Source organism: Astyanax mexicanus, chromosome 3 (genome assembly GCF_023375975.1).
Source record: "Astyanax mexicanus isolate ESR-SI-001 chromosome 3, AstMex3_surface, whole genome shotgun sequence".
Taxonomy (NCBI): Eukaryota; Metazoa; Chordata; class Actinopteri; order Characiformes; family Acestrorhamphidae; genus Astyanax; species Astyanax mexicanus.
Window position 1 is genome coordinate 32,779,370 of NC_064410.1, and position 27,555 is coordinate 32,806,924.

Genomic DNA, 27,555 nt, shown 5'->3' on the forward strand with positions numbered 1-27,555 from the left:
AAGCTGGCTAAACTGGCTAAAATTCTGTTCACTGTCATATATGTGAACAAACATACAAATAAACACAATTGGCGATATCATGATTATCAAAAACGATTGAGGTCATGTTCATTTATTGTATGATAAATCAAATCAATATTGCAATTATTGTGACAGGCCTAGTTATTATCTCTATTTAGGAAACATAATTGCTTCAAATTAATCTGCTTAATACAAAAATCTAAGATTAATGTTGTTTGGGTAATTCTTTGTACATTTTCTAAACTTTGTTTTAGTAAATGTCAAATAATGCTCAATATCGTTGTCCTTGTGGTAATATTATTTATTTTTTAAGGGAAATTATTCAAATGTACTTGTATTTAAATATCAGGTAAGCCACTCTGTGAACCCATAAAGCATAAATTTACAAAGAAGGAAAACAGCAAATGAAGTAATATTAAAAACAGTAGGTATCTCTGCAGACCGGTGTTCTGTCGATTTTAGCAACCTTGTCAAACTGCTACTCTAGTGTATATTTAAAGGTAAAATACAAAATATTAGTACATGCTCGCAGTATAAGTCTCGGTGTGATATTTGAATAGCCTATATCGCTGTGTCAGGTTAAAGTTAAGGCAATATATTAGGTAATTACAACCCGTTTTTATATTTTGTTGTTTGTATGTTTTATCCTATTTTAATTATAATTATTATTTTACACGGTTGTAACACTCAAGCAAACGATAACAATGAGCCCAGATTGTACAATGCAACCGAAAATATTAGAAAAACTTCGAAAACTGTAAAAATGAGAGTAATGCGCAGAGCCGCTAAGTAGCACAAATCGATAGATGGCACAGCTCGACAGAACACCGGATCTAGCTCTAGCGAGGCGCTGCTATTCTCCTCCACACCGCGCAGCGGCGCTCACACCCCAAGCCTGTAAACGGAGGAGGGAGCAAGGCTTCGTTTTGTTTACAGATGCTTTAGCTGCTAGCAGGCTAACTGCTCTTTTAAACCCGAGCGCCGGCGGATTATCGTCATATTTTCACAGTAGAAGAGAGAATGCGAGCTTTATAAGTTATTATTAGACATAAGCTGTAGTTACAGTGTCTGAGTAGGGTGACCGCAGCGAGCCCGCAAAGAGAGCGTGTGTGTCAGTCTTCAGAGCTACAGGATCTAATAATAATCCACAGTAAAGACCGATAACTGATCACTACTGTCTGAACCGGTCAACGTTTCCCTTCTCTATTACAGCCACATGAACAGCCTAAGATTATTACACAGTAATACACTCACTCAGCGACCGCGAGAGAAAGGTCTGAGGGGAGAGGGGGTTAAATCGTTAGTAAAGCCGTTAGTTAGTTAGTTAGTGAGTTATCTAGGTGAACAGTCTGAGTGGAGTCCGCAGCCCCTGCGCTCTGCGATGTCTCTGGTTTGCTACGACAGCAGTGATGAGAGTGACCGGGACGAAGCTCCGAGTCCAGCGGCCGCACGACCCGAGCAGAGCCGGGGTCCTCCTGCTCCTCCTCCCGCCGAGAGGAAGCTCGTGTTAGACCTGCCGAAGCCGAAAAAGCGCGGAGAGCCGGTGAAAATCTCCGTCCCAGAGATTAACGCAGCGAGTGTAAGTGTGTACTGCTACTGAAATCCAGTTCTAATACCATTTTTGAGCTTCAATTCAGCTCTGCCTGCAGAATACACACAGTTTTCCGTTCCACCTTAAATGGTAATGCTGTTACGTTCACTTAAGGCGCCAGCATTTAAGGTGGAACAGAAAATTGCCCGCTCTGTCCAGTTGAAAATGTTACTATTTATTTTTATCTCACACCCATCTGGAAAACCCACGACTTCCTATTGTGAAATATCACAATGTTTAAAGTTATTTTACAACCTTAATAAAAAAAACTAATACAATTTACACACAGAAGAAAACTATTGAACTTTCTTGGTAAAACTCTTGTTTAGCAGCTGTACAACATGTCAATTATTCAGTAGCTGCAGACACTGATTTGAAAATTAAAAATACGTACCTAGTGTTTTTATGATATAATAATATAATGCCTTTCTTTATTCTTTGATCAGTCAGATTCAGATGAAGATGAACCAGTGAGGAAGAAGGCAGGAATTTCGGTGAGTCATGGTTTAATGTCTTTATCTCCTACACTGCTGTCACTGCTGTCAAAGCAAAGCCTCATAAGCCCCTTTCACACTCTAAATATGGGACCTTACCGAGATACATTACATCTGACTTGTAAACTGTATGGTTTAAACGGGCATGGATCATGTTCTAGTGCTTTATCTATTGCTTAAGCCTCATTCTTTTTCCCATTAATGTATCAGCTTCTGTGCCTCCATGGATTTGTACTACTTGTGCTGCAGAGAAATGGCCTCATCCACTGTGATTTTGAACTGCAGCTTGTTTTTAGACTTTGTGTTTAAATTGTTTCCGAACTAGCAACATCACAGGAAAAGTTTGTATTTGATATGGGAGGATACTGGTAACCAGAGAAGCTGATGGAGAATGGGGGTGATATGTGCAGAGCACTTTGTAAAAGCGAGGACTCTGGCTGCTGAATTCTGTATGTACTGGAGCCTTTTAAGCAGTTTAAGAGGGAGACCATTGATAAGTGAGTTGCAGAAGTCACTGCAAGAAAATGTGAAAGCATTAACTAGTATTTTAGAATCAGTAGTGTTAAGCAGGGGGTGGAAGTTGGCAATGTTCCTAAGATAGAAGTAGGCAGTCTTCGTGATCGACTGGATCTGGGGCTCGAATTAAAGTGATAAATTAAGAAAAATCCAAGTTTTTTTAACAACCTGTAGTGATTTAATAAGCTCATTGTTGACAATAAGCAGTGGATGACTGTTGGTAAGGTAAAACCGGAACCAATCAAGGGCTAAACCTGAAATGCCTATAGTTGAAAGTCTGTGAATGAGAATATCACAGTTGACAGTATTAAATGCAGAGGTGAGATCAAGCAGGATGAGAATGTTGAGAAAGCCAGCAGCAGTGGACAAAAGATAAGTAACAATTTTTAAAAGTGCTGATTCTGTGCTATGTAGGTTACAAAAGCTAGATTGAAATGGCTCATATACAGGGGTTGGACAATGAAACTGAGACATCTGGTTTTAGACCACAATAATTTATTGTCCCGACGGACAGTTCTGGTGGAAACAGGAGAGCTGAGGTGCGTTGAATTGAATTCTGCCATGATTTGGGCAGCCGTGGTTTTATGTTTTTTGGACACAATCCGGGTTATCACCTGAAAATCCCTTTTGGACAGTTTCCTCTTGCGTCCACAGTTAATCCTGTTGGATGTGGTTCTTCCTTCTTGGTGGTATGTTGACATTACCCTGGATATTGTGGCTCTTAAAACATCACAAAGACTTGCTGTCTTGGTCACAGATGCGCCAGCAAGATTTGCACCAACAATTTGTCCTCTTTTGAACTCTGGTATGTCACCCATAATGTTGTGTGCATTGCAGTATTTTGAGCAAAACTCTGTTTTTACCCTGCTAATTGAACCTTCACACTCTGCTCTTACTAGTGCAATGTGCAATTAATGAAGATTGGCCACCAGGCTGCTCCAATTTAGCCATGAAACCTCCCACAATAAAATGACAAGTGTTTCAGTTTCATTGTCCAACCCCTGTAGCTTGTTTCCACCTATCATGCCATAGCAACGTCTGCAAATGCCACACCAACCATTTAACATTTTCACTGTCGCATAGCAACACTGTAGCAAACACCTCATGACCATAGCAATCTCCTGTTAATGACCTGGAATATCATATAAACTGCTTAGCAAAATTTCAATGTTCAATGCTTTGTTTTGTTTTGCAGGGTGGCGGTCTGTCGTCTATGCTACCACAACCTAAAAACCTAGTGTTGAAAGAAACACAGCGCCCACTGGTGCCTCATACCCTCACTAAACGGCCAGCACCAGCACCGCAGTCAAAAGGGACCAAACCAGGCTCTCAGGCTCAATCTGGAACGAGCCCTTCACCGTCTGCGATTAAAGCTGCAGCAAAATCTGCTGCACTGCAGCTGGCCCGGCAGATGGCAGCAGATGAAGAGGGAAGTGATGATGAACTTGCGCCAGAAAACTATTTCTCCTTGGCTGAGAGCTCCACACAACCCCTGGCTGCTGCTTACCCAGATACTCAGCTGTACACCCCTTCCCTAAACTCTCCACCCAGCATAGAGGACGCCCCCCTCGACTTCGGCTCTAAAGCGGAGCCACAAAACAAACCTACATGGGCTGCACATGACTTTCAGAGAGGTGACTACCAAACCCAAAGTCAGGAACAACAGGATGCATCATCAGAACTTTGTGCTCAGGTATGAACAAAATAACATCTTGGTTAAAACATTAAAGTCATGGTTTGGTTAAATATCTAATTTGAACAGCTCATTAGTCTAAGTTGTAGTCTGAAAAGCTACAAGGCGTATGTAGCTAACAAGTATTGTAAACATATGTAAACCACTTAGCACAGTGCTAACTGTGTGCTTAAATTAAGGAAGACAGTATGGCAGAAATCCTCATGCACACTATGCATCAATATTGTGAAACGCAGAAACTGCTCTTAAAATTTCTAGTGATTTTTTAAGATTTTTTTTTGTGATTTAGAAAGAGCAACACCCCGTCTGATTTAACAGGGCTATTAATGCTTTTTAAATGAAACATGCAGTTAGACAGTGTTCTTTAAGTACTGACAATACACTTACATTTATGGAATAGGCACTAGTATTATGTCCTGTTCTTCAGCTTTCCATGTCTCATGAAAGCTGAAGAATGCTGCACTGACCTGTGCGATATGAAAATGGGGCCTCCTGCATTTAATTTGGATTCTCTTGTCTATACACACAGACAGTTCTAGCCATATGTTACTGTCTAGTGTGTGTGGTAATGCCTTCTATGATCGTACATGCAGTAGTACAATGTCAGATCCATCTGCCACACACTATAAGGCCTTGCTGGAATTTCTCTTTGAACTCATGTTAAATTTGGGATATGGGAGAACTCCCTGTCTGTCTGCTGTGTACAGTAAGTATCAATTGCAGATCCTGTTGCTGATGTGTTTTTTTTTTTGCAGGACTATTATAGCGAAGGGTACTACCAGGACCAGGGTGCTGAGTTTATTGAAGAAGAGCCAGGATCCTCCACTCTGTTCAATGATGAAGCAGTGAGTGATTTTAACTTGAATATAATGTATATTTAATATTATCTATATATTACAGAAAAAAAAAAATATATATATATATTGTTTAAATAAAGTTTTGATTTAGAAGTACAGTTTACACTGAAAAGAGAACCAAAATGTGTCTTTCTGTGCAAGTGCTTCCCATGAAATGTATAAAAACAGATTAATTTCTCTACAGTGTAATTTTGTCAAGGATGTAACATTATTAAAAGCACACGGATTTAAACCTCATGTCTGTAAATGTTCTCTTCAGTTCCGTAGGCTACAGGGCAAACAGAATCGAGGGAAAGAAGAAATTAAGTTTTTGGAAATTAAAGGTGATGACCAGCTGAGTGGGAATCAGCAGTGGATGACCAAGAACATGAGCGCAGAAACAGAGCCTCGCAAATCCTTCAGTAAGGTCAGTACTGCAACACAAATCATTCTTGTAGGGTCAGTACTGCAGCACATGTTCTTCAGCAAGGTGGGAACTGCAGCCCACATCCTTCTTTATGTCAGAACCGAAACACAAATCCCTCAATAAGGTCAGAACTGTGACAATATTGCAGCACTTAATGAGGAAAAAAGAGCTAATTCTCTGACACATTTTCATGATATTTTCTTTGTCAGCAAGTGACAGGATATGAAAAATCTACTGACCAAATTCTATAAAATAAAGAAGTACAATTTTTAAATAAATTAGTTGTGTAAACCACAAAATCATACCTAGAAACTGGAAGAAATATTTTTAAGTCATAACATGTTATTAGTGTTCATTTAATTATTATTATTATTATCGCTAATTCATGCTAATTCTTTTGTGTTTCTAGAAAAAAGGAGATCAGCCAACAGGGCAGCAGAGACGCAAACATCAGATCACATATCTGATTCATCAGGTGAGTGTGTGGTGAAATGGGGGGGGGGGGGGGGGAGTCAAACTTTTTTTTTTTTTGTTGACTAATGACGTCTTTCTCTCCACAGGCTAAGGAGCGTGAGCTGGAGCTGAAAAATAACTGGGCAGATAACAAAGTCTCTCGGCGACAGACACAGGCCAAGTATGGATTCTAGCGGATGTCTGGCTTATAGGCTTGTTAGCTTTGCTAACTAAAATGTGAGTCTGGGTTTACAGAGACTCTGTAGACAAAGTGGACATCTGGACACCATTAGAATTCTTTCATCACTGCCGGGCCTGCACGTAATAACCCATCTAAGTGAGGGATCTGAAGACACACTCTCATTGTCCACTTTAGTCCTGCTGCACATTAACAGATATATCAGTGGGCATTGTGTGTGCTGCTCGATGGAACCCAAAAAAGTCATACTAGTCAACCCCTTACTTCCCCCATCTTCCCGTCTGTGTTGTTGAATGTTGTATGTTGAATGTTTTACTTTTGTTTTGTAACCATTATAAACTTGTACCATCTCATAAAATATTCCCTGTAACTCTGTAAATTGTTTCGGCCCAGTCAGGTCCAGGTTCACGTTGAGTAAAATGTAAAACATTATCTGATGATCTGTAAATTAGAACTTTTTAAATTAGTCTTCCCAAAATAAGTATTTTGAATGATTCCTTAGTTAAAGAAGATACTTTTCCTTTACTTTCTAGTTAAAATAAACTGTAATTTGTCTTAAAGAACAGATCTAGAGAAGAAGCCAATAGAAACATACTTCTGGAAGTGTCTATTGACTTCTGTTGTGAGTTTTGTATTACTGGGTTCTCTGCTTTTCAATCTTAGCATAAAGGCTTCTGCAAAAGACTAAAAATCAGTTATTTAACTCATAACAGTAGTGGAACACTTTTTTATTGTACTATATAATCAAAATACCCTTTTCCTTGTGTATGAAGAACCCGGATTGCTAATTGACTTTATGAATCGTGTAGTTAGATGCCTCTATAGCACAACAGGCTGGTCACCTGGACAGGGCTTAGCTTTGGATTTTTAATTTAATAGGAAATCTTTCAAAATGCTTTATAATGCAGGAATAGGCATAATTCCTGTCTGGGAGACTGGCCTTTTATCAGGGTTATATGTAAAAAAGGAAAAATTCTGAAGCTCACTACACTATTTTGGAGTCTGTGAATTTCAGCACAGTATTTATTTTGTTACTGATTAAAATAAATATTAGACCAGGGGTATTTGGATGAATTTAAAATCTTCCCAGCTTATAAATGTATACCAGCGTCATCCTTTTGCTTGCTGACCCATCTCCATAACTGTATTAGCCTGGTTTGGATCAGGCTAAAAGTGTACTACCCTGAACATATTAAATAAATAGCAGAATATAAATAGAGCAGGTAATATATTTTCAATATATTACTTTTTTCTATGGATAACTAGTAAACCACCAGTGGGTTGTAATGTTAAAGGATTTTTGGTACATGTCGGGATCCTGTAAAAGTAACCGTATATAAAGTTTGAACCTGATAACACACACTCCTGTATCTGTGTTCTGATCCAGCCTGTTAGTCTGATCTGCATGAACATTAACAGAACCCGGAAGGACAGTTGGCAAAGTGTGTTTAAAGAGCTCATCTACTCACTGCCAGAAACAGCAGAGTAAGAAAGGCAGGCTTTTAATGTGAAGCTGCAGATAATAATAAAAACATGTCTAAAAAATTTTACTTTTTTTGTCAGAAATTTTATGAACTCTGTGTCTGAAATAAAGCAAAAGGTATTAGTACTATAGGTAAGTGAATACATTTTACAACCTACTATGCATTTTATTATTATTATTATTAAAATGCCCAAGTCCTGGAGAAGTTATTTTCTCCAGAGATTTTCAGCACTAGCACAAGTTTGTGTCAGTTCTGTGGCCAAAAGTCTTTGAAAGGTCAAAAGAGAACAAACAGACTGAGTTCAGCTGAGAGAAATCTGACAAACACACAACTAATGGACTTTATTGGTGGCAACAGCTCGAAACCATGAAGCCAAACTGCCTTGTGTCAGCAGTCCAGGCTTGTGGACTTGTTTCTTGGCCCAAGAAAATCCTCACTTATTGAAAGTGTGAGTATTACTTTTGACCATATGAATCCCTGCATGGCCAGGATTTTACTCTCAGAATAATACTTCACCATGTCACAAAACAACAGTTATTACCAGTTATCACAAACTCATTTTGAGATTAACTTGGTTAGGAATATAACATAATATTAAAGCACTAAATCTTCAGGAATCACTTCTTCATTAGGTCAACATGATTCTCAGTAATTATTTTAGCATCTTGTAAAAATTATACCATAAATATAAGAGGCAGTTTTGGTAGCAAAATAAGGCTCAATTTGTGTAAAACACCAACATGCCACGTAGAATGGGAAAGAAAATAGTTTCATGAGGTAACACATCATGATAAATTCACATACTAGGTTATTGTGACTTGTCAGTGCATGCCCCATCACTGTATGTCAGTAGCAAATACAGCATATTTAAGCAATAATACACGAGAGGGAGTGCTATAACGTGTAATATTGGCACTGCTGTGCTGCAGTCGCAGGCACGAGGCCACAGGCCTCAAAGGTATTATTGAGATTATACCACAGTTCCATTATCGCAGTTTATTGATAGATTTTGCGTTAAAGAGGATGAGAAATGTACGATCTGTTTGGTTATAAAAACTCTGTGTGCTGTAAGCACTGCATTGTTGCTAGGTTAGCATGGCAGCCTCTATTTTTCGGCCATTTCAGTCAAATTTTAGAAATCTAAGCTTAATGTAAATAAATGTAAGGGTGCTTGTCTCACCCAAATAAACGGTTTTCAGGAGATACATTTTAGATTAAAGTCCAGTACTCGTTTGACTGAAAGACATTTTTTTTTTTTAAGAATTAAAGTTTTGTTTACTTCGGCACCCCATGTATTAACATTTATTGAAACAGACAGAAATCAGACATGCAGACACTAACAAACTAATCTAAGCAAGTTGATTATTCTGGGTTGGTTTGCTGTTCTTCTTGCATTTTCTTTAGAAGCTTCCTTTGCCTTGGCTCCACAAATGGCACCACAGACATCGGAATTCGTACTGCATCCAGTCCATTCACCTGCAACAAATATTAAAGTAAAAATAATCTTACAGCATGCTTTGCCTGTACTATTTAAAATAGCTGTGCATAATATAGTAAATCTGGTATTTCCATTCAGTTTTTTACTTTCCTTACACAGGAAATACTATATAATATAATATAAATAATATAGAGTGCAAGTTTAAAACAACACTGCTAAAGAACGTGCACGGATGACTCTGTTAGTCAAACAATGATTCTGATTTTAAAACAAACAACTTACCCTGACTTCACACCAGTAATCTCCCAGCCCTGTAATTGGCTCTTCTGGTAGTGTCAGAGCATGAGTTGGCACAACCACACCAAGCTTTGTGGGTTAAAAGAAAAAAGAAATTTAGGAAGACATGTTTACATACTACCTTTAAAAAAAAATGTTAAAACCACTAACTTTGAAAAAAATCTCCAAATAAGTATATATTGCATTAATATATTAAATATTTAACAGCAGTAATTTTTTTTCTTCTAAAAATTCAAATTTGTATTTAGGATTTTCCACCACATATGAAACTCAGAAGACTTGTGTAGGTTTACTGCTGGGTTTAGACATAAATTGGTATAGACAATTTCTCTACAAATAACAATTTCACACCAAACTACCTCTATACGACCAATTATGTGCATGTTATGTTTACAGTGTGTTTATTCAATGTGTTGATGGATGTAAATCTTACTGTTCGCAAAAAATTCCGGCAAACTATTTCTTTTGTGAGTTCATACTGAATGGAGGTGGGCATTCCGATTTCAAGTTTAGCTTTCTTTAGAAACTCCACAGTCTGCAGATAAACATGGAGAAAGGAAAAAGGCAATACTGTTATAATAGTCTATCATAAGTAATTAAAACAAATCTCTCCTCTTTATCATATCAGTTCAAGTATAACAGTTGAGTAAAGCTCCTCACCAGCTCTCCAGTCCGGGTCTGGAGTCGGTCCTCTTGTTTTCCTTCTCGCAGAGCCTGGGAGCATGTAGGGCCAGAGTAAATAAAAGCAGATAATGAACACAGATGAATGTATTTAATTACATGATTTACAGAATTTACCAACCCTTCTCTCCTCATTGAACATCTCTTTGTTTTCGGGAGATGGATAAACAGCCAGGCCCTGTGGCAGCAGCTTGTTTCGACCGACTGATTTTTTCACAGTCACTGTGTCCCCCCGTCCACCAAGCTCTGCCAGGTCAGAAACAAACAAACTGTTAAGTCATAAATCATTTCTTGTTTATTTTTCAAAAGATAAAATATGTATATGATTTAATTTCAGACCACAAAATGAGCATACGCATTTTTAATTCTGTACCGTATTATTGCTTTGATATCAAGCAGTATGGCATATTGGTATAGATTGATGGCTTAATGCAATACTTGTATTATAGAGCATAATAGATTTTATCTCTTTCTGTAATTTTCATTGTACCATAATGTACATTAAATAATGGTGCAATTTGACACACTTTTTGCCCCTCATTTTAAAATAGAGTGGACAAATAGAGTGCTATTTAAAACTCCAATCAAGTTCTTTCAAAAAATACTATAAGGTTGATAAAAGGATTTCTGATACTTACTGGGCACAGTCTGTGTAAGCAGAAGCTCCATTTTCTCCTGAGATTTGTGTTTTGTGTCTTCAACCATGCGGTAGATTCTATGCCGCCGGCCATACAGTCTGGGAGGACTGCCCTCCTTGGACAGGGGAACCTGCCACCATCTCTCCACAACAACTGTGTTCTGACAAGAAAATACACAAACAAAATCAGATACACAAACTTTAATCAGATTTTTCTTCAGATCTTCATCTTTACAGTTTCATTCTTTACACTAAAGTTAAGAATGTTACATTAATTTCTAAAGGTTTGAAATGCATCAGTATATTGTTATTCATCTAAAGGCAGAGATTCAGGTGCATAATTCTTGGAACATTATTATTAATAATTAAGTAATAATACCCAAAAGGGAGTGTTATAAAGAGTTCCGTAGAGCAGAACAGCAGTGCCAATATAACATGTTATAGCACAAACCTCAAATGTATATTTGCGATTATACCACAGTTGCATTAACGCTGTTTATTGAAAGATTTTGAGTTAAAGGGGACAAGAAAATATGATCTGTTTGATTATAAAAACTCCTCAAGATAAAATAGTTCTATTGCTGCTCTGTTTGGTTTGTAAGCGCTACATCGTTGCTAGGTTACCTTATGTGGCGGAGTAAAACATGGAGAGCTTCGGTTACAGGGCATCAAAGAACGCCTCTCAGCCAATCACATTGCAGGGTTGGAACTAACTGTGGTATAATATTTATATAAATTAGGACTGAGCACTTTTTACCATTTCTTCTTTGGTATGAGAAATATGGAATGATTGCTGACACGTTTTTATCGATTATTAAATAGAACACCACTGATTTGTCCCATTTGCACTGATTGTGCCATCATCACAACTGGTTTAGCAGCAGTAAAAGTAGCAAAAGTGTGCTAACCCATCATTTGAGAGGCGTGGAGCTTCTGTAACAGCACTGAAAAGGAGAATGTATTTGTTACTGTCCAGAACTGTGTACACCAGCTTTAAGATCCTAATTACGTTGGTGGTTATTCCAACACATTTAGTCTTCACCTCTGCTCCTGAAGGGCTGACCAAGCTTGCTTGGTTGTGTCTTAGATACTATGGTATATTATGGGAAACAAAATCATATTTAGCTTATTTTCTGTTAGGTGCTTTAAAATTGTAATGCTTTTTAAAAGGTTCCCAATGCTTTTAGGAAGACAGCACCACAGATAACATCTGTGACATATCCTCTACAAAGTACAAGTCTTTTTATTTCTTTTCAAATGTTTAATGGTTCAATTTTAAGACAGCTGTAACCACATAACATTAAAGTTCAGTAAACTCAGTAAGTGTTCTTATTTTTCTCGTAAATCCTAAATAAACCCTAGCCTTTTATGTCAATACGCTTAAGTAAACGAGGTTTGAAGAGGCTTCTCGTTTGGTCCACCTTAAATTGTGCCGCTTCTGCAGCGCTATTTAAGGTGGAATGACAAGTTCCGATACGATGCCAACAGCAACCTGATGATAAGCAGGGCGACATACACTTTATAATATAAGGTAATGCTGATGTAAGTGAGAGTTTACCTGCTGTGCTGTGAGGGAGAGAGCCCGGGATAAGCAGGAGTTCAGATTAGACACAGCTCCAGAGGACTGAAGGGCAAACCGACCAAACACCAGCGACATTATCCTGGAGACAAAGCAAACGCAGCAGCGGCCGGACCGGTTATATATTAGAGACTGCCTGCAATACTATAATACCTTTAACCCTTTAACATGTTTATAATATAATACCATAAACTACAATACACACTTTACTTCACCACCATGTGAACTCAAACCCTGGCCTCTCCTTCTGTGTTTACTCTCCGGGTAACTGAGAGCTGGTGCTGTGATTACCGCCCCTAGAGGACACTGTATTTGAGGTATTCTCTAAAACTGGTGCCTTTTATTAAAGGAGAACTTGAGTGTGAAATGAACTTGGGGTGTAGTTCTCCAGGCACCGCCCACTTGCAATTAAAAATATCTCCGTAATATCCATACATTCCCAAGGAGGACTACCCCATTGCTCCTTCTATACTTGATTTTGATTGGTTTGTAAAACTTTGTGAATTCTGCCAAATGCAGAACTCCCAAGTCTCCTAGAAGTTGCAGGAGTCTACCACATAGCAATAACAGCTCCCCGATGCCTGCAAATCAGATAAAATCTCACGGAATCTAGAACGAGTGGTCCAAGAGTGAACACAAACGAGCACACAGGTGGCACAGACTTTTTTCCCCAATAAGACTAATTTCTCTGGGCAAATAAAATTTGTGTGGAGCTGTGCAAGTTGATGAAACTGCTACTGGTGCTGCCAAACTCCAAATGTGACGTTGAAAGAACCTTTAGCATGGTGAGGCACATTAAGACCGAGTCCAGGTCTGGGGGTACCTCCATGAAATTAATTTTTACAACTTGGGATGTCTGCAAATGCACTTCGAAATGTTGTGCCGAAATCTGCTTCCTTGCCAACATCCAAGCTCTTTTGAATGCATGCATCATGAGAGAGGTGTGATGAGATTGCACCAGGGACAAGCATCAGCACAGAACAGAACCACAACAAAGAATTGGTGATATTAAAACTTCACTCTCTTCTCTACCTCTTTCTCTATAGTCCAGTCCATCTGACTCCCACCTGCTCAGAACAGCACAGCATATTGAACTGCAGCAGCACCCAACAGAACACCATCCAGTTTCAACAGCCTGTTATTTTTCCCTGCTTTTTCTGTCTCTTCCCTCATCTCCCTCTACACCACATGTGTCAAACACAAGGCCCGCGGGCCAAATGTGGCCCGCCACGTCTTTTTATGTGGCCCGCGAGAGCTTGTAAGATCTTAGTGTCTATAATAAATAAGTCAGAAGCGTTCTTTGACCAAAAAATACATTTCCCACAATGCTTGTCGATTGTATTACCCGCAAAGTTACGGCTTACTGCCACTACACGGCAGTGTAGTCATTGATGTGGAAACCCTGCCGGAGGGAAGGTGTAACTTCGCGGGTGGAATTGAGACATATAAATGTTTATCCCATAATGTCCAGAAAAAGAGAAGCTGATTCAGACGGACGGCTGTGCTTCAAGGCGAAAGAATGGTATGCCTTTTGTGTTACGAAGAGTGTTACTGACCAAAATAAACGCTTTTTAGGAGAGATATAAGTTCTGTGTAAACATTTATAAGACAATAGCTGACAAAATCTGTTTTAATGACGTTAATAAACATCACTGTGACAGCGCTAGTCGCAGTTTCACCGCAGCAAAGTACGAGGACGTGAATCACTTATCTAACCAGCCTTTACTGATTTCTGCCCTCAATAACCCTTTCAATAACCTCCAATAGCCTTTAATAGTCTTCAGTAGCCTTCAACAGTCTAACCTTGCAGCCGTGGTGTGTCCACTAAACTCCGTAGTTATAAACATCCTGAGGTTAGCAGCGCGATAACTGACCTGTTTATAATGTAATCCCAGCAGTGACTCATGCTCTAAACGGCTGCTGTTAGCTGATTGGGCTGAAAGATGAACTGTAGAGAGCTGTATTATTCGGTTACAAAAATCTTTATTTCATACACAGAAGAACTTAAAAATTGTAAAAACGCTCCAGACTGGCTGAGCTGAGCCCTGTAGCCCGTGGCTGGGCTGTAGCTCTGACTCAGTAAAGACTGCGGACTTGTGGTGCTGCTGCTGCAGCTCCCACTAGTGGTTGGATGAGGAACTGCTAAATCTGAGGAAATGCTATGTTCTTAACAGCTCACAATTTTTGATTTTATATTTATTAAGCCTTATTTCAGTTAATAATTTCAAAGTTAATATAACTTGATGTCATTTCTATTCACTTGAATAGTTTGGTTCTTGATTGATGGAGTTTTTGGATTTCATGACATGACAAATTAAAAGGATTTATGTTAATAGAGCAACAAGCAAACATTTTTTCCATGCAACTGTAATATTTGATTGAATAAATAATATATTGAGAGTTATTTAACATTAAGGAGTAATTACATTCATTTACATATATTACATTTGGTTACATTTTATTACATTTATAAGTTACATCTGGCCCTCGGAGGACAGCCAATATGCCAATGTGGCCCTCGGCCAAAATGAGTTTGACACCCCTGCTCTACACCATCACACTCTCATCAAACCAGTTTGATTCAATTTGACTATATATATATTTAAATTATAAATGACACCACTCACACAGTACCCTCATTGCAGGCATCCATAACATTTGAGACATAGCAATGATAGCTACATTAAAGCAGTCATGTTAAGGACTTTGTTATATATCTCTTGCATGCAATATCTGCTTAAAATCTTTGAATCATAGAACTTGCTAGGTGTTGAGTATCTTCTCTTGTGATGTTTTGCCAAGCCTCCAATACAGTTTTCTTCAAATCTTGCTTGTTACTTGATCCCTCAAGTTTTCTCTACAGCATATGGTTAATCCTGGTCGTCGTCTTATCTGTCCACATAATCCTGCAGGCTCTTTTAATTACTTTTTTTGTAAACTATTATCTGGCCAGTCTGTGTTTGTGGTTTGCATCTTGCATGGTAGCCTCTTTTCAAGTCCTCTGCAAATAGTATGTCTTCTGAAAGCTGTTTCTGATTTGTTCGACAGACAATATAACGTTTCTGAGGATTATTGAAGAGTCTTTTACCATCAGCATTGGGGGCCTTCATGACCTGGCTGTCCCTTGTTGATTAATAAGATCACCATTGCACCCTTCATTTTTGAATTATATTTATCAAACTTGCTTTGTCAATCTCAGGGTTTGACTAATGGTTGTATTAATTTCTTCTAGTCTCAAATTAGTTTCTTTGATTTTCATTTCCACAGCTCATGTCCTTGTGTTAAATAATACCAACCACAGACTCCAATGGTGTTTAAAAGTGTCTTTATAAACAACCAAAAAGCCAAATGTTCCAAATTTTATGGTGACCAGAAATTAGAGGTACTGTGTAAAAATGTTGTAACTGGGAATTAATTGTTGCACCTGGTTTTAAGTAGCAGTTTTCAAGGGTGGCTAATTTCTTCCCTTAATTGAAAACGCTGCAGTGCACTATACCATAATTACTAGGAACATCTAACTTGGTAAAATATAGATAGCTTTAGAGCCCAGGATTTAAATATCACTGTGGTAGCTAAGCAATGTCAAGCTTCTTTTAGCCTCTTAACTGATTAATCATATTGGTAAATAGGTTCTTGGATGTTTAAAATGGCCCAAAGCAGTTTTAAAAATGTAAAATGCCAATATTTTCACCATCAAACAAACATCTTGTAACTCAATTTTTGTTGGTTTTTATTTTTTACATTATTTGAATCTGGCAGTTCTTTAAATTGTGTCAAAATGTCATGATGAGTGGACCACAAGACATGAGAAAACTTGGAACAAACACATTGAGTTCCATAAAAATATTTTTAGAAATAATACACAATGCTACATACACCTGGGTGCAAAAAATTAAAGTCTGTAATATTTCCTTTTGATCACACCTGGATGGTCTAACAATTTAAACTGTGCAGCAGGGAGGCATATTAAGAAACAATCTTAGAACAAATGCATTTGCCCTAAAACAAATGGAGGGCACTGTAATAAACTAACTAGTCTGACAGCTTACTTAGCTACATCAAAGACTATTAAAATGACAACAATTTGAATGTATTTAAACAAATGTCGAAAGAGGATTTATTATTCGTAACATGTATGTGTTCCCTTTTTTTCTTTAGTGCACTCAGTTTCTTCACTACACAGGGAACAGAGACTCGATTTGAAGCACGGCCGCAGAAGTGGATTTGGGACGCGGCCATCATTATCCCGAAACGACTTTTCCTGAAACACAGGAAATCCAGCCTACATGCATAATCCATCAGGAACGGAGAATCTGCAGCGACTTTATTTATCTGCTACAAACCGCAGGAGGAATTATTAAACACAACACCGCCCACACGAGGCAGTCTGCGGGTCCAGTCCGTGTCGTCCTTTATCTGAGCTCCAGGCTGCTGCTCGATTCTCCGCCCGCTACACAATGGAGTCCCTCCGCCATCAGCGCCTCCAGCCCGGGGTTAGCGGGACTCTGCGCGCCTCCCTGCGGCCTGGAGTCTCCCCGGGATCCCGCATGTCCCCCCAGGCTCCTCCGGGCCCTTTGCTCGGGTGTTCTGGGCCTCCGCCCCCGCTGCCGCCGCTCTCCACCCTCGGGGCCATGGGCCTGGGCTCCATGGACATGTCGGGGATGGGCTTCGGGATCTGTAACCCGGCCAACCCCACCAACCCCGCCGTACTGAGGGAGGCCGTGGACGCGGTGGTCCGGAGCTTCGCCAAACACACTCAAGGATACGGCAGGGGTGAGAAAAACGACCAGCTGCGTTCAGAAACTGCACATATCCGCACTGTAACACAACTGACACAACAGATATACACAAGTTTATCACACTTAAAACCCTGAGAACAAACCTGTCCTTATCTCTTACTGAGACAAGAGTTCTGCATATAGAGAGACAGTAAACAGACAGATATATGGATCGAAAGATACAGCAGATACAAATGAATCAGTTTCTCTGATTTTGCTATTTATAGACATATGTTTGAGTAAAATGAACATTGTTGTATTATTCTATAAACTACGGACAATATTCTCCCATGTTCCAAATAAAAATATTCATAGACATTTAGAGCATTTATTTTCCGAAAATGAGAAATGTCTGAAATAACAAAAAGATGGAGAGCTTTCGGACCTCAAATAATGCAAAGAAAACATGTTCATATTAATAATGTTTTAAGAAATTTCAGAAATCAGTATTTGGTGGAATAACACTGGTTTTTAATGACAATTTTCAGTTCAGCTTGGTTTGATGGCTTGTGATCATCCATCTTCATCTTGATTATATTCCAGAAGTTTTCATTTTTTTTTCAAACATTTTTCAAGATCTTGCAATATATCAGTACACATATTTACATCTTCTGTTACTGACTGACATTCGTTACACACTGTAAAAAACATTTGAGCCATTTGAGATAACTCAATAAATTAAGTTTTGTGATTTTCAGAGTTTGGGTTATCAGCCCTTTAACTCAGGGTTTTAAGTTAGTTTAATTAAGTGATTTTCTTTTAAATATAGCTCACACCTGTCCCATTGGCTCCTGCAACAATTTATTTTCATAGGTGGAAGTGTCTCCCTTTCCTCTTCACTCACCATCAGTGTTTAGTTTTGCCCCCCAGGCAACCTTTTCTTGTGTATTCACATTTACAATTAACAATTTACAAATACACACTGTACAGACATAGGAGGGAAATAATACTTACACATTTTTATTAACTTGAAGCTTGTCGTTTAAAAGGGTGTAATTGCATTATTATCCTGTTGTGTTATCATCATATCATTACCATTACGATGTTTAAAAATTACATAATCGAATATTGCAGCTAGTTCTAGGAAACAATGCAAATTGAAAACTAGTTATAGTGACTGGTCTACTTTAATGTTTATCTCAGGTCAACACCTATATATGTATAAATATATATATTTTTTGAAACAAAGCTAAAATTCAATGGATTTATAAACTGGAAGGGTAATTATTTTGTTATTTTTCCCCTTCATTTGCCCCCATTCTCTCCCCACTTACAAACCCAGTATGGTTGGAAGACTGACCAGTTTACAAAGCAAGTGAAAATGGAAGCACAAACAAGCTATCCAAACAAAGGGAGAAGGCAGATAGTAAAGCAAGGTGGCCAAACAGCACTCTCTGGCATGTAGGGTAAAAGAGAGAGCTAACAACTCAAAGCAGCAACAAAGAATCTTTAGGAGAAATCCTATTTATGTTTGTTTCTTTTTGGGAAATGTTAAAAGGACTCCAAATAAGCCAAAGGAGAGCCAGAACAGCTCTTGAGGGATTGCTAGGATTGGCATAGAAAAAAAAAAGAGTGGAAAGACGCCCAAGAGAAAACTCAAGAGGCTTTACCAAATTACCGGCTACACTTGTGTGGTACTGAAAGCCAAGCCCATTCAAAAAAATCCTGCTGAAAATATGGCAGTGTGGAACATGTTTAATGTAATCAGCTTTTGCATTTTTGTTTCAGTAAACGTGGTGGAGGCCCTGCAGGAGTTTTGGCAGATGAAGCAATCTCGTGGTGCTGACCTGAAAAATGGAGCTCTGGTGGTGTATGAAATGGTTCCGTCCAATAACCCTCCATATGTCTGCTACGTGAGCCTGCCCGGAGGAAGCTGCTTTGGGAGCTTTCAGGTACAATCAAGCATTTGAGACTTCACAAAGTGTGTTTGTCAAAAAATGCTATTTAGTAAACCAAACTGTTTTGCACAATACCAATATTAAATAATGAGTTAATTAATAATGAGCCCTTTAAATCTGTTTTAAAATACAAGAACTAAGTCTAAATCACAGATCTATTCTGCAGTTACACAAGTTTCTGCGTGTGAAAAGGTTTGGACCATTTGGACTCAAAACTGAGAGGACAAGTTCTTTTGGAGTGCATGGCATTTCTCTGTGCAGGAGCTCCTTCGAACATACTGAACTTTCAGAGAAAGTATGTCCGGGCCTGGGGAATTGCCTCCCTGTGGTGACTTGAGAGTTGCTTATCTTCACAGTTATTTGAAAACTGGTTTAACACAATACCATAAAAATTGAGCACTTTTGCAATGTGTTAAAATGAAGAAAAAATATATATATATATTTTTTATTTATTCTTTATTTAACCAGGCAAAACATTAAGAACACTTTCTTATTTACAATGGCAGCCTGGCAGCACACATGAACTGCAAACATGTGTATGTAAATGTTTAGACATACTAGAAGATAAAGTGGCCATGGAGTTAAGTTGCCCGATACTAAAATATGTTGTACAGTAATTTGACTTGTTTTTTCAATCTCCCTAGTTTTGTCCGACAAAAGCTGAAGCACGGCGAAGTGCTGCCAAAATAGCACTGATGAACTCTGTCTTCAATGAGCATCCATCCCGGCGCATCACAGACGAATTCATTGAGAAAAGTGTGTGTGAGGCCCTGGCTTCCTTCAATGTGAGTGCTCAATCCTTTTAAGAATCTTTGTCTTTCTTTAGTCATATTTTCACATCTTTTCTTGTTGTCCTTAAGCTAAAATGACAGTAAGAGACAATGCAGTATTATTTTTTAGGTCACTAGTGAAATGAGTCTTATATTCATCATGATGTGATGGTCAGATTTTACTTTCTTTGACTCTAAAGAGGAATAAAATTAATTGATATTAATGTCAATCATGAGCATTGTTTCCTTTCTCATCACATGTATTATTTCAGCAACTGTGAATGCAGTGAGCCATGTTCTGTTATTATCTGTTGCAGGGAAACAGAGAAGAAGCAGACAATCCTAATACAGGTATTGGAGCATTCCGCTTCATGCTAGAGTCCAACAAAGGCAAATCCATGCTGGAGTTCCAGGTATGGAATTGTAAAATCTTTTAAATATATAATATCATTATACTGTCTTGGTTTCCATGTACAGTACAACCTGACCAGCAGAAAAAAGTGCTAATATGGGAGGAAAGATTCTTGTTTTATATTCTACATAGTATACGTTTGATTTATTTTAATAATGATTTATGGCCTAAGCTATCAGCTACCAGAGCCCTGATGGAGCACAGTTGGCCTTGCTCTCTCTGGGTGGGTAGATGGTGCTCTCGCCCCACATCACTCCAAAGGGTGATGTCATTCAGCACAAGGCATCTGTGAGCTGATGTATTAGAACCGAGTCACTGCACTTTCCTCCAAGCTAGCTGTGATGCTACTTAACATGCTACTTAATGTTGCATCAGCAGCAGTTTAAAAAAAGAGGCGGTGGCTGACTTCACATGTATTGGAGGAGGCATGTGCTAGTCTTCACCCTCCTGGTGTTGTGGTATCACTAGTGATAGGGGCAGTCTTAATGAGTGGGTTGGGTAATTGGCTGTGTAAATTGGGGAGAAAATGGGGGAACAAATGAGAAATTAAATTATATTTAAAAAAAATAATAATGGTCCGCAATAACATTCGGATTGGGCAGATTGTTCCCATTAAGGTTGTCTGGTAGAACAATGGCATCAATGCATGCGGCCCTCTCTGTAATTCCACTTTCTCCTGGAATGCTGATACATACACTCACATATTTCTGCAACACCAAATCGCATTGTGGTGACCCTGTTATAATCTCAAACTGCAAACCACACAGTTCAGACTTTGGGGATAGCAGGTCCAAAAGGTTGTTTTGGTATATATGTTGTGGCACAGTTGTGTATGTCCTCACCTTATCGTTATTAATGATAAAAGTATAATTATTGTATTAATGTGCTCTCTTTCATAGGAGCTGATGACTGTTTTCCAGTTGCTGCACTGGAATGGAAGCCTTAAAGCCATGAGAGAGAGGCAGTGTTCTCGTCAGGTAAAATTGTATATTCTAGTTACACACACACACACACACACACACACACACACACCAAAAACACATATTAGGTAGTTGCACTGTATATGTGTACTGCATCAGATTGTATCCCCTTGGCATGATTGTGTTTATGGTAGTGTGTGAAGTGCTGGTACAAATGTATCGGGCATAGTGGTGCAACTAGATTTTTACACTTTTAGAGTCACCGTTGTCTTTAGAATGGGTCCACCACCCAAAAAATATTCAAACAAAGGTCAGTAATGGGCCACTGAGGAAGAAGTAGAGGATATAAAACACAGCAATGAATTAAAAGTCTCTAATATCAGCAGGGCGGAGCTGTAAGAGAGGATTTTTTAAAATAATGTGGCCAGTTATAATTAAATTAAATGTATGGTATTACAATTAAGGGTGACTGGTATATAAAATAAAAAAGGACAGTTAAGTTGTAGAAGGTTTAAAAAAAAAATGTTTTTTTCTGAGCCCTAGCTGTAAAACCAGCTTCAGTACAAAAAATAATTATTGGTTTGGGTATTTTGTTCTATTAATGGCAAAAACAAAAGTCACAATTATCCTTAATTCCCCGTATCTGAGGAAAGCTGATCTGAAACAGTTAAAAACAATAATTATTTTAATGTATTAAAGGAAATAAAATGGTTTTAATATATAAATAATATCCCATTATTTCCCTTCGACTTCCTTTAAGCTCTATCTAAAAATGTTTTATCTTAACTTCTGTTACTTTTGTACTTGACTATTGTTAGTCGCTTTGGACAAAACCGTCTGCCTAATGTAATGTAAAGTAAAGTAAATGTAAAGTAAAAATGATTTACAAGTTGTAATAAGTACATTCTAACTGACTCATCTTATGTATTTGTTTTTTGTTTTCTGTAAAGGAGGTGCTAGCTCATTACTCCCACCGAGCACTAGACGACGACATGCGGACGCAGATGGCGGCAGACTGGGTGAGTCGAGAGCACGGCATTTCTGGAACAATCAGCAGAGAGCTGGCAGCCACTGAGCGTGAGCTCGAGGATGCGAGGCTGGCTGGACGTGAACTTCGCTTCTACAAAGAAAAGAAGGACATTCTGATAATGGCCTTGGGGCAGCTAGGTGGGTCAAACACCACCACACTGCCCTGCTCATGCTGAACAATCCACAGCAGTTCAGGCTGTGATCAGATTGTGAAGGACGTCATAATGTGGTCAGAGACAATTTACCAAAACTCATAAACAGTGTTAAATTCATAATTTTTACACACCTATGGATTATTCATATATATAATATCCATCATTGACCAAAAGTCAGATTTACTGATTAGTTCAACAATTGCGAGTGCAACAAATGCTAAAGCTTTCTGAGCAGAACACTGAAAAAGGTGCACCTAAATTTGCTAATTCAAATGTGTACATTTCCACACTAAGAAAAATGTTGTATTAAACAGCAACACAATATACTGTTTATAACAGTAGTATTGCTATTCATAATAGTAATAGTAATTAATAGTTTTACTACGGCTAATATTGTAAAAAATATATTAAACAGTAATATTTACTGTTATTGTTTATTAGTAATTGATCTTTGTAAAACATTATGCTAGCATAACATGTTATGTAATATATATTTTATTAATATAGTAAGGAAATTATACACATTTGAATTAAATTCGGTGCACATTTTTCAGCTAATGGAAGTGCTGTTTTATGAATCCCACATCAGTATTATATATCATTGCAGTATTGACCTCACCACTGATTTGAATGTACCGTACGCACATGCTTTATCCATGCGCACGTTTTTTTACATGAGTGGAGGAGGAGAATCAGATTTTCTCCTTGATTTATGTTCCTTTTGCTGGTAACGCAGCTGTGAGAGACGCTCTTGTTCCATGATTTAAGCCATTTAAGCATCTGGGATCATTTATATCTGAACCGAGGCGATTGTTTTTATATAAACACATTTTATTCAGATGTACAGATTTCCTGCCAGTTTCAACTGAAACTCCTCACAGATTTATTCACACATTACAGTTACAAGGTTTCCTCTGCAGGCTTTGCCCTTTCATGTGTTCTTTTGCAGCTCCTGTTGCTATGCTGGACAGCTTTTACAGAACACTGGTAAACAATCCTATTAAACCCTACATGAATGACTGTAGCTCACATCTTAGTATACATCATGCAGCCTGACCTTTAGGCTGCAACTCTAAACACCAACCTATTTTTATACATTTATTTATAAATTTCATGTATTATACGTTTATTTACTATTTTATCTAGAGTCTTTAGGGTTGAATAGGATGTTAACCAATGTTCTGTGATGTTTGTCTACTAACGGTAGACTGTGATGTTTGTCTACTAATGGCTGCAGAAAACAATCTGCAGGGCTTGTCAGGATGACAGGACCAGGATGGTGTATGTGAATATTATATATGACCAGGTATGGCCTTTATTTCTCCAAGACCACTACATTTTTGCACTTGGTGCATATATTATGTTTTTATTTTTTATTTTTATTTTCTTCAGCTATTGCTTTTAGTACAAATCCATATAAAAAAGGAACACATTCCTATGCAGAGAGACCTCAGTATTGCTTGATAATTATTACAACTTATTAAACCAGAGCTGGTTAAATTCTAAAATATAATTAATTGACTTCAGGTCTTCAACTGGAAAAGAAATTTGAATAGTGAGGAGGCTTGAAATAAATATGCAGATTAGAAGCTAAATTATATTATAATTGTTTTTTTTTAATAACGACATAATTCTGTTTTAAGGATGGCCTTTATGGCTTGTTTAATGTTCTGAAAATGTCTAAAATAAGACTCTAAATGCTCTTTGTGTATCCATGTGTAATTGATATTCATCAAGGTGCAGCATAGGTTTAGGGCTGGAAACACATTATAAGATTCATTTTATTGCCGATTTGTATTTGTTTTTACACAGATTTCATTCAGTATTACATAATTGATTATGCAAATTCAGCTTCATTCACAACGCCTTCTGTTTATGGCTTAAACATTGACACTATTGACTGTATACAGACTGGTTTCTGGGGGCCTTTTTTACTTTCCAGCATCATCTCATTTTATATTTGATCAAGTTTCTATTTCTTCTACAGCTTTTTTTATATTTGAATGCAATTATTCTTATATCTTTTTATCTGCTTTCTGTAATGCAGGGCTGGCCCAAACAGTGTTTTACATTCATAACACATTCACATATTCACATTTAATAATTAGCAGTTCAGTACAGCTGTTAAAAATATATTCAGTGAATGAGACGATTTATTGAGAGTGTGTTTTTTTGAGAGTGCAAATGAACTGAAATCAGCTGTGAGCAAATTTAGAATGTGAGTGCTTATCTTGAAATGCAGGCCAAATGTTATGTGTAAGAAATGCAGTCTGCTGAGTTAACTGTACTTCAAAATCAAACCTGTTGTGCCTCTTTGGTAACGAGCCTCTTTATTTCACATTCTGGACTGGACATTTTTCTTATCATCTTGTCTTGTATATAAAACATCCACAAAAGAGCATCTCTGTTCTCTATGAGCTTTAATGGCCACATTGTTAGGATAAAAGGCGCTCTGAATTGAGGTGATGGGGTCACCTGGTACGAATTCCTCAGGCATTAAACATAAAAAATACTAAAACACTTAAATAGTAAAACAATGCCCATGTAACAAACAAGTGCTCAAGTATTTTTGTAGTTGATAGGGCCAGCCCTAGCCCAGTATTGGGTTCTTTTTTTTATGCAGTCTGACTTTTGTTACCTGTAGCCCTGTCTGGAAATCGAAATTGAAGTTTTGGGTTTGTCAGTTCATAAAAAATGTTACAAAAGAAAGCTGTCTTTACAAAGACAGTATGGATATTTTTCACACTGAGTGCTGTTCTGGTCAACAAAGTAGCTTTTTAGTTTTCTGTGGATTCTGATTTACCTCAGTGATGAAAAACCCGCTACATAAAAAAACAAGCTTCATATAAACCATGACGACCATGGAAAACAACAAACAAATGTATTTCAGTTTATAGTTAATTTTCCTTTATAAGATGTAAGACATATATGTGAGCTTTGAAAAGCAGTCATTGCGCCTACAGCTCACGAACACCTTCTCTTTATGAAACAAAAAAATCATATTGTGAGTGCAGTCATTGACATCTCTGAGCCTTTATTCATTCCAAAAAGCTGAAATTAAAGCTGTGGTTGTGCTAACAAAATGCAAACTAGCCACATGCTAAACATCAAAACAACTGAAGTAAACGTATTTCTGTTTTCTAAGCAAAAAATAGCAACACTGCACTCTGAGAGGTTGTTGAGAAATCATTCCAAATATATATGCAGTCTTGTATTGTACATCTATAAGGTTGTATAGGGTTGTTAATGTCTGTGCCTGGTTGCATACAACAACTTAAGTCATTGCTCTGAATACTTTTCAAAATAGCTAGCTAACAAGCTAGCCCTTTGTGCCAATAACTAAAGTGAACAAAAAAAAAACAATATTGTTTAATATTTTTGTTGACTTAAATCTTACTTAAGACCTAATGGTATGCTTGTGGAACCTATTTAAATTTAAAGTGTCTGAGCTGGGTTGTGCTGGTTTATGCGGTCATACAAAGATGGTATGTTCCTGACTGATGCTCAACCTACGCTGCCAATTAGAACAAGTCATTTAAATACATTAGATTTTGCAGCACAGTCTGTTTAATTCTAAAGGATTAAGAGAGGCTGGGAAATAATTAAATGATGTGACTTCGGTCAATAAGCCAACACGAACTCTATGGAAGCTCAGGGGAGAAGAAAAATGTAGAATATAGCCTCTTAATTATTCTGTAAGGGTTTTCTTAAGGAAGCTTTACTTAGATGTTTTATGTGACCAGGCTCTGTGTTTGTTTATCTGGTGCTGTAAGAGGTCCCTTATCATTAAGCCTCATTATGTCTCTTTATGTTGTGTGGAAAGTTGAGTAGCCATTAAAAACAAAAGTGCAATCTGTAATCTCCCAAATATCCAATACCTTTGTGGTGACATTCTCTACCGTTCAGAAGTCTGGAACCTTTTTTATCAGTAGAATAAAAATACCTTTAATAATTCTATAAAATGACTGGAATGCCTCCTGATCACCTTTCATATAAATTTACAGCTCAGATCATCAGCAAGACCAGTATACACCTTAGAAGAGTCCAGAATGACGATTAGAGCTGAAGATGATTCTCTAACCTAATTGAAGTTATAATTACATTATTGCTCAGAAAGATACTTTTGTATATTTTATTTGAATGTTCCCTATATTAGTTATTAATGTTTATAATTCAAAAAGTGTATTAATATGAGAAGTGATTCCAGACTTTTGGATGGTGGTATGAATGTGTAAACATGAACAATCTTGTGAAGTTTTCTTTTAATATTTTTTGTAAACTGTTTATTTTTGTGTTTTGTTTATTGTATTTGTATTACTCATGTTTTTTGTGTAATGGATTTAATTTAGTCCAGACAGCTGCAGTTGGAGCTCTGCAGTGGTGTGTGTTCGGACAGGTGGAGAAGAGTATTGTTGAATTCAGCAGTGAAGTAGCTGCTCTGAATGTCATTAGTGCATGTAAAGCCTTTTATACAACATTATCTATTCAATTTGTATAACAGCCATTTTGTTTTATATGACAGTTTTATGAGTGATTTCAACTATCCACTTTGTAGATTTATATTCTTTAATAAACTTTTTTTACAATAATGTGCTTGTACTGTTGCATTTTCTGTTCTTCATTTAAACCTTTATGAGTCAATAATAAGATTTGGTCCACTTTACAAAAGAGATCCTATCATTTCATAGTTAATGTGGCAGGATTTCAGGTCTGCAAAAAAAAAGTTTTGTCCGCACTCAAAACAACTCTCTCTGTGTTGCACAAAGAGGTGAAATTAAACATTAGGTGGGATCAACATTTTTAAAAAGAAGGAGTGCACTGGAAAGCACTGCAAAATCCTGGGAGACTACAAAAGACCACTAAAGAAGAAGAACCCAGAATACATAATTGTGGTATAGTGTTGTACTTTGTCTTGTACTCGTTCATATCGTTCAATCAAGCTAATTATGTTTTTATGCACTGCAAAAGCATAACGCATACCGTTTCTTATGCTAAAGAAAGGACATATTCTTACATATTTTTCTCTGTCCAAAACAGCGGTGTGTTATATTGTATGCAATAATATCACCAAAAGTTTTGAATATCGTGAACGATATACCTTGAAATATTGTGTCATATTACCCACTCCTGATTATCACATCAGGGTACTGTTTTTTTGCTGTTTTTATTTTAAAAAATGTACACTGTGTCAACTAGAGACAGATTATATCTGTCCAATATCATTTATTTTACTTCAGTCCTGGATAT

The 27,555-nt window shown here is 37.6% G+C and overlaps 3 protein-coding genes across 3 annotated transcripts; 2 read left to right on the forward strand and 1 right to left on the reverse strand.

Annotated features, from left to right (window-relative positions):
* The first annotated feature begins 897 nt into the window (after positions 1-897).
* On the forward strand, positions 898-7,780 carry prcc (proline rich mitotic checkpoint control factor). The gene is made up of 7 exons (XM_007230807.4): positions 898-1,600; positions 2,059-2,106; positions 3,818-4,315; positions 5,071-5,160; positions 5,432-5,578; positions 5,988-6,053; positions 6,139-7,780. Exons 1-7 carry the CDS (start codon positions 1,403-1,405, stop codon positions 6,223-6,225), a joined length of 1,134 nt encoding a protein of 377 aa, XP_007230869.3. The 5' UTR covers positions 898-1,402; the 3' UTR covers positions 6,226-7,780.
* A 1,201-nt stretch (positions 7,781-8,981) lies between these two features.
* mrpl9 (mitochondrial ribosomal protein L9) lies at positions 8,982-12,658 on the reverse strand. The gene is made up of 8 exons (XM_007230808.4): positions 12,552-12,658; positions 12,326-12,428; positions 10,769-10,928; positions 10,252-10,376; positions 10,110-10,163; positions 9,883-9,984; positions 9,435-9,518; positions 8,982-9,190 (listed from the first exon to the last, which is right to left on the reverse strand). The coding sequence occupies exons 2-8, from the start codon at positions 12,422-12,424 to the stop codon at positions 9,077-9,079; spliced, it is 738 nt and encodes a 245-aa protein (XP_007230870.1). The 5' UTR covers positions 12,425-12,428; positions 12,552-12,658; the 3' UTR covers positions 8,982-9,076.
* Positions 12,659-16,536: 3,878 nt separating this feature from the next.
* Positions 16,537-26,889, forward strand: lix1l (limb and CNS expressed 1 like). Its single transcript, XM_007230810.4, has 6 exons — positions 16,537-17,119; positions 18,853-19,016; positions 19,667-19,807; positions 20,110-20,205; positions 21,104-21,181; positions 22,075-26,889. The coding sequence occupies exons 1-6, from the start codon at positions 16,804-16,806 to the stop codon at positions 22,327-22,329; spliced, it is 1,050 nt and encodes a 349-aa protein (XP_007230872.3). The 5' UTR covers positions 16,537-16,803; the 3' UTR covers positions 22,330-26,889.
* The last annotated feature ends 666 nt before the right edge of the window (positions 26,890-27,555 follow it).

Coding starts and splice junctions, on each gene's coding strand:
- prcc (XM_007230807.4), top strand. CDS start 1,403: ATGTCTCTGGTTTGCTACGACAGCAGTGATGAGAGTGACCGGGACGAA. Junction 5,161..5,431: donor CTCTGTTCAATGATGAAGCA/GTGAGTGATTTT, acceptor TGTTCTCTTCAG/TTCCGTAGGCTACAGGGCAA. Junction 5,579..5,987: donor CTCGCAAATCCTTCAGTAAG/GTCAGTACTGCA, acceptor TTGTGTTTCTAG/AAAAAAGGAGATCAGCCAAC.
- mrpl9 (XM_007230808.4), bottom strand. CDS start 12,424: ATGTCGCTGGTGTTTGGTCGGTTTGCCCTTCAGTCCTCTGGAGCTGTG. Junction 10,929..12,325: donor TCTCCCTCACAGCACAGCAG/GTAAACTCTCAC, acceptor TTTTCTTGTCAG/AACACAGTTGTTGTGGAGAG. Junction 9,191..9,434: donor ATTACTGGTGTGAAGTCAGG/GTAAGTTGTTTG, acceptor TATTTGTTGCAG/GTGAATGGACTGGATGCAGT.
- lix1l (XM_007230810.4), top strand. CDS start 16,804: ATGGAGTCCCTCCGCCATCAGCGCCTCCAGCCCGGGGTTAGCGGGACT. Junction 19,808..20,109: donor AGGCCCTGGCTTCCTTCAAT/GTGAGTGCTCAA, acceptor TATCTGTTGCAG/GGAAACAGAGAAGAAGCAGA. Junction 21,182..22,074: donor AGAGGCAGTGTTCTCGTCAG/GTAAAATTGTAT, acceptor TTTTCTGTAAAG/GAGGTGCTAGCTCATTACTC.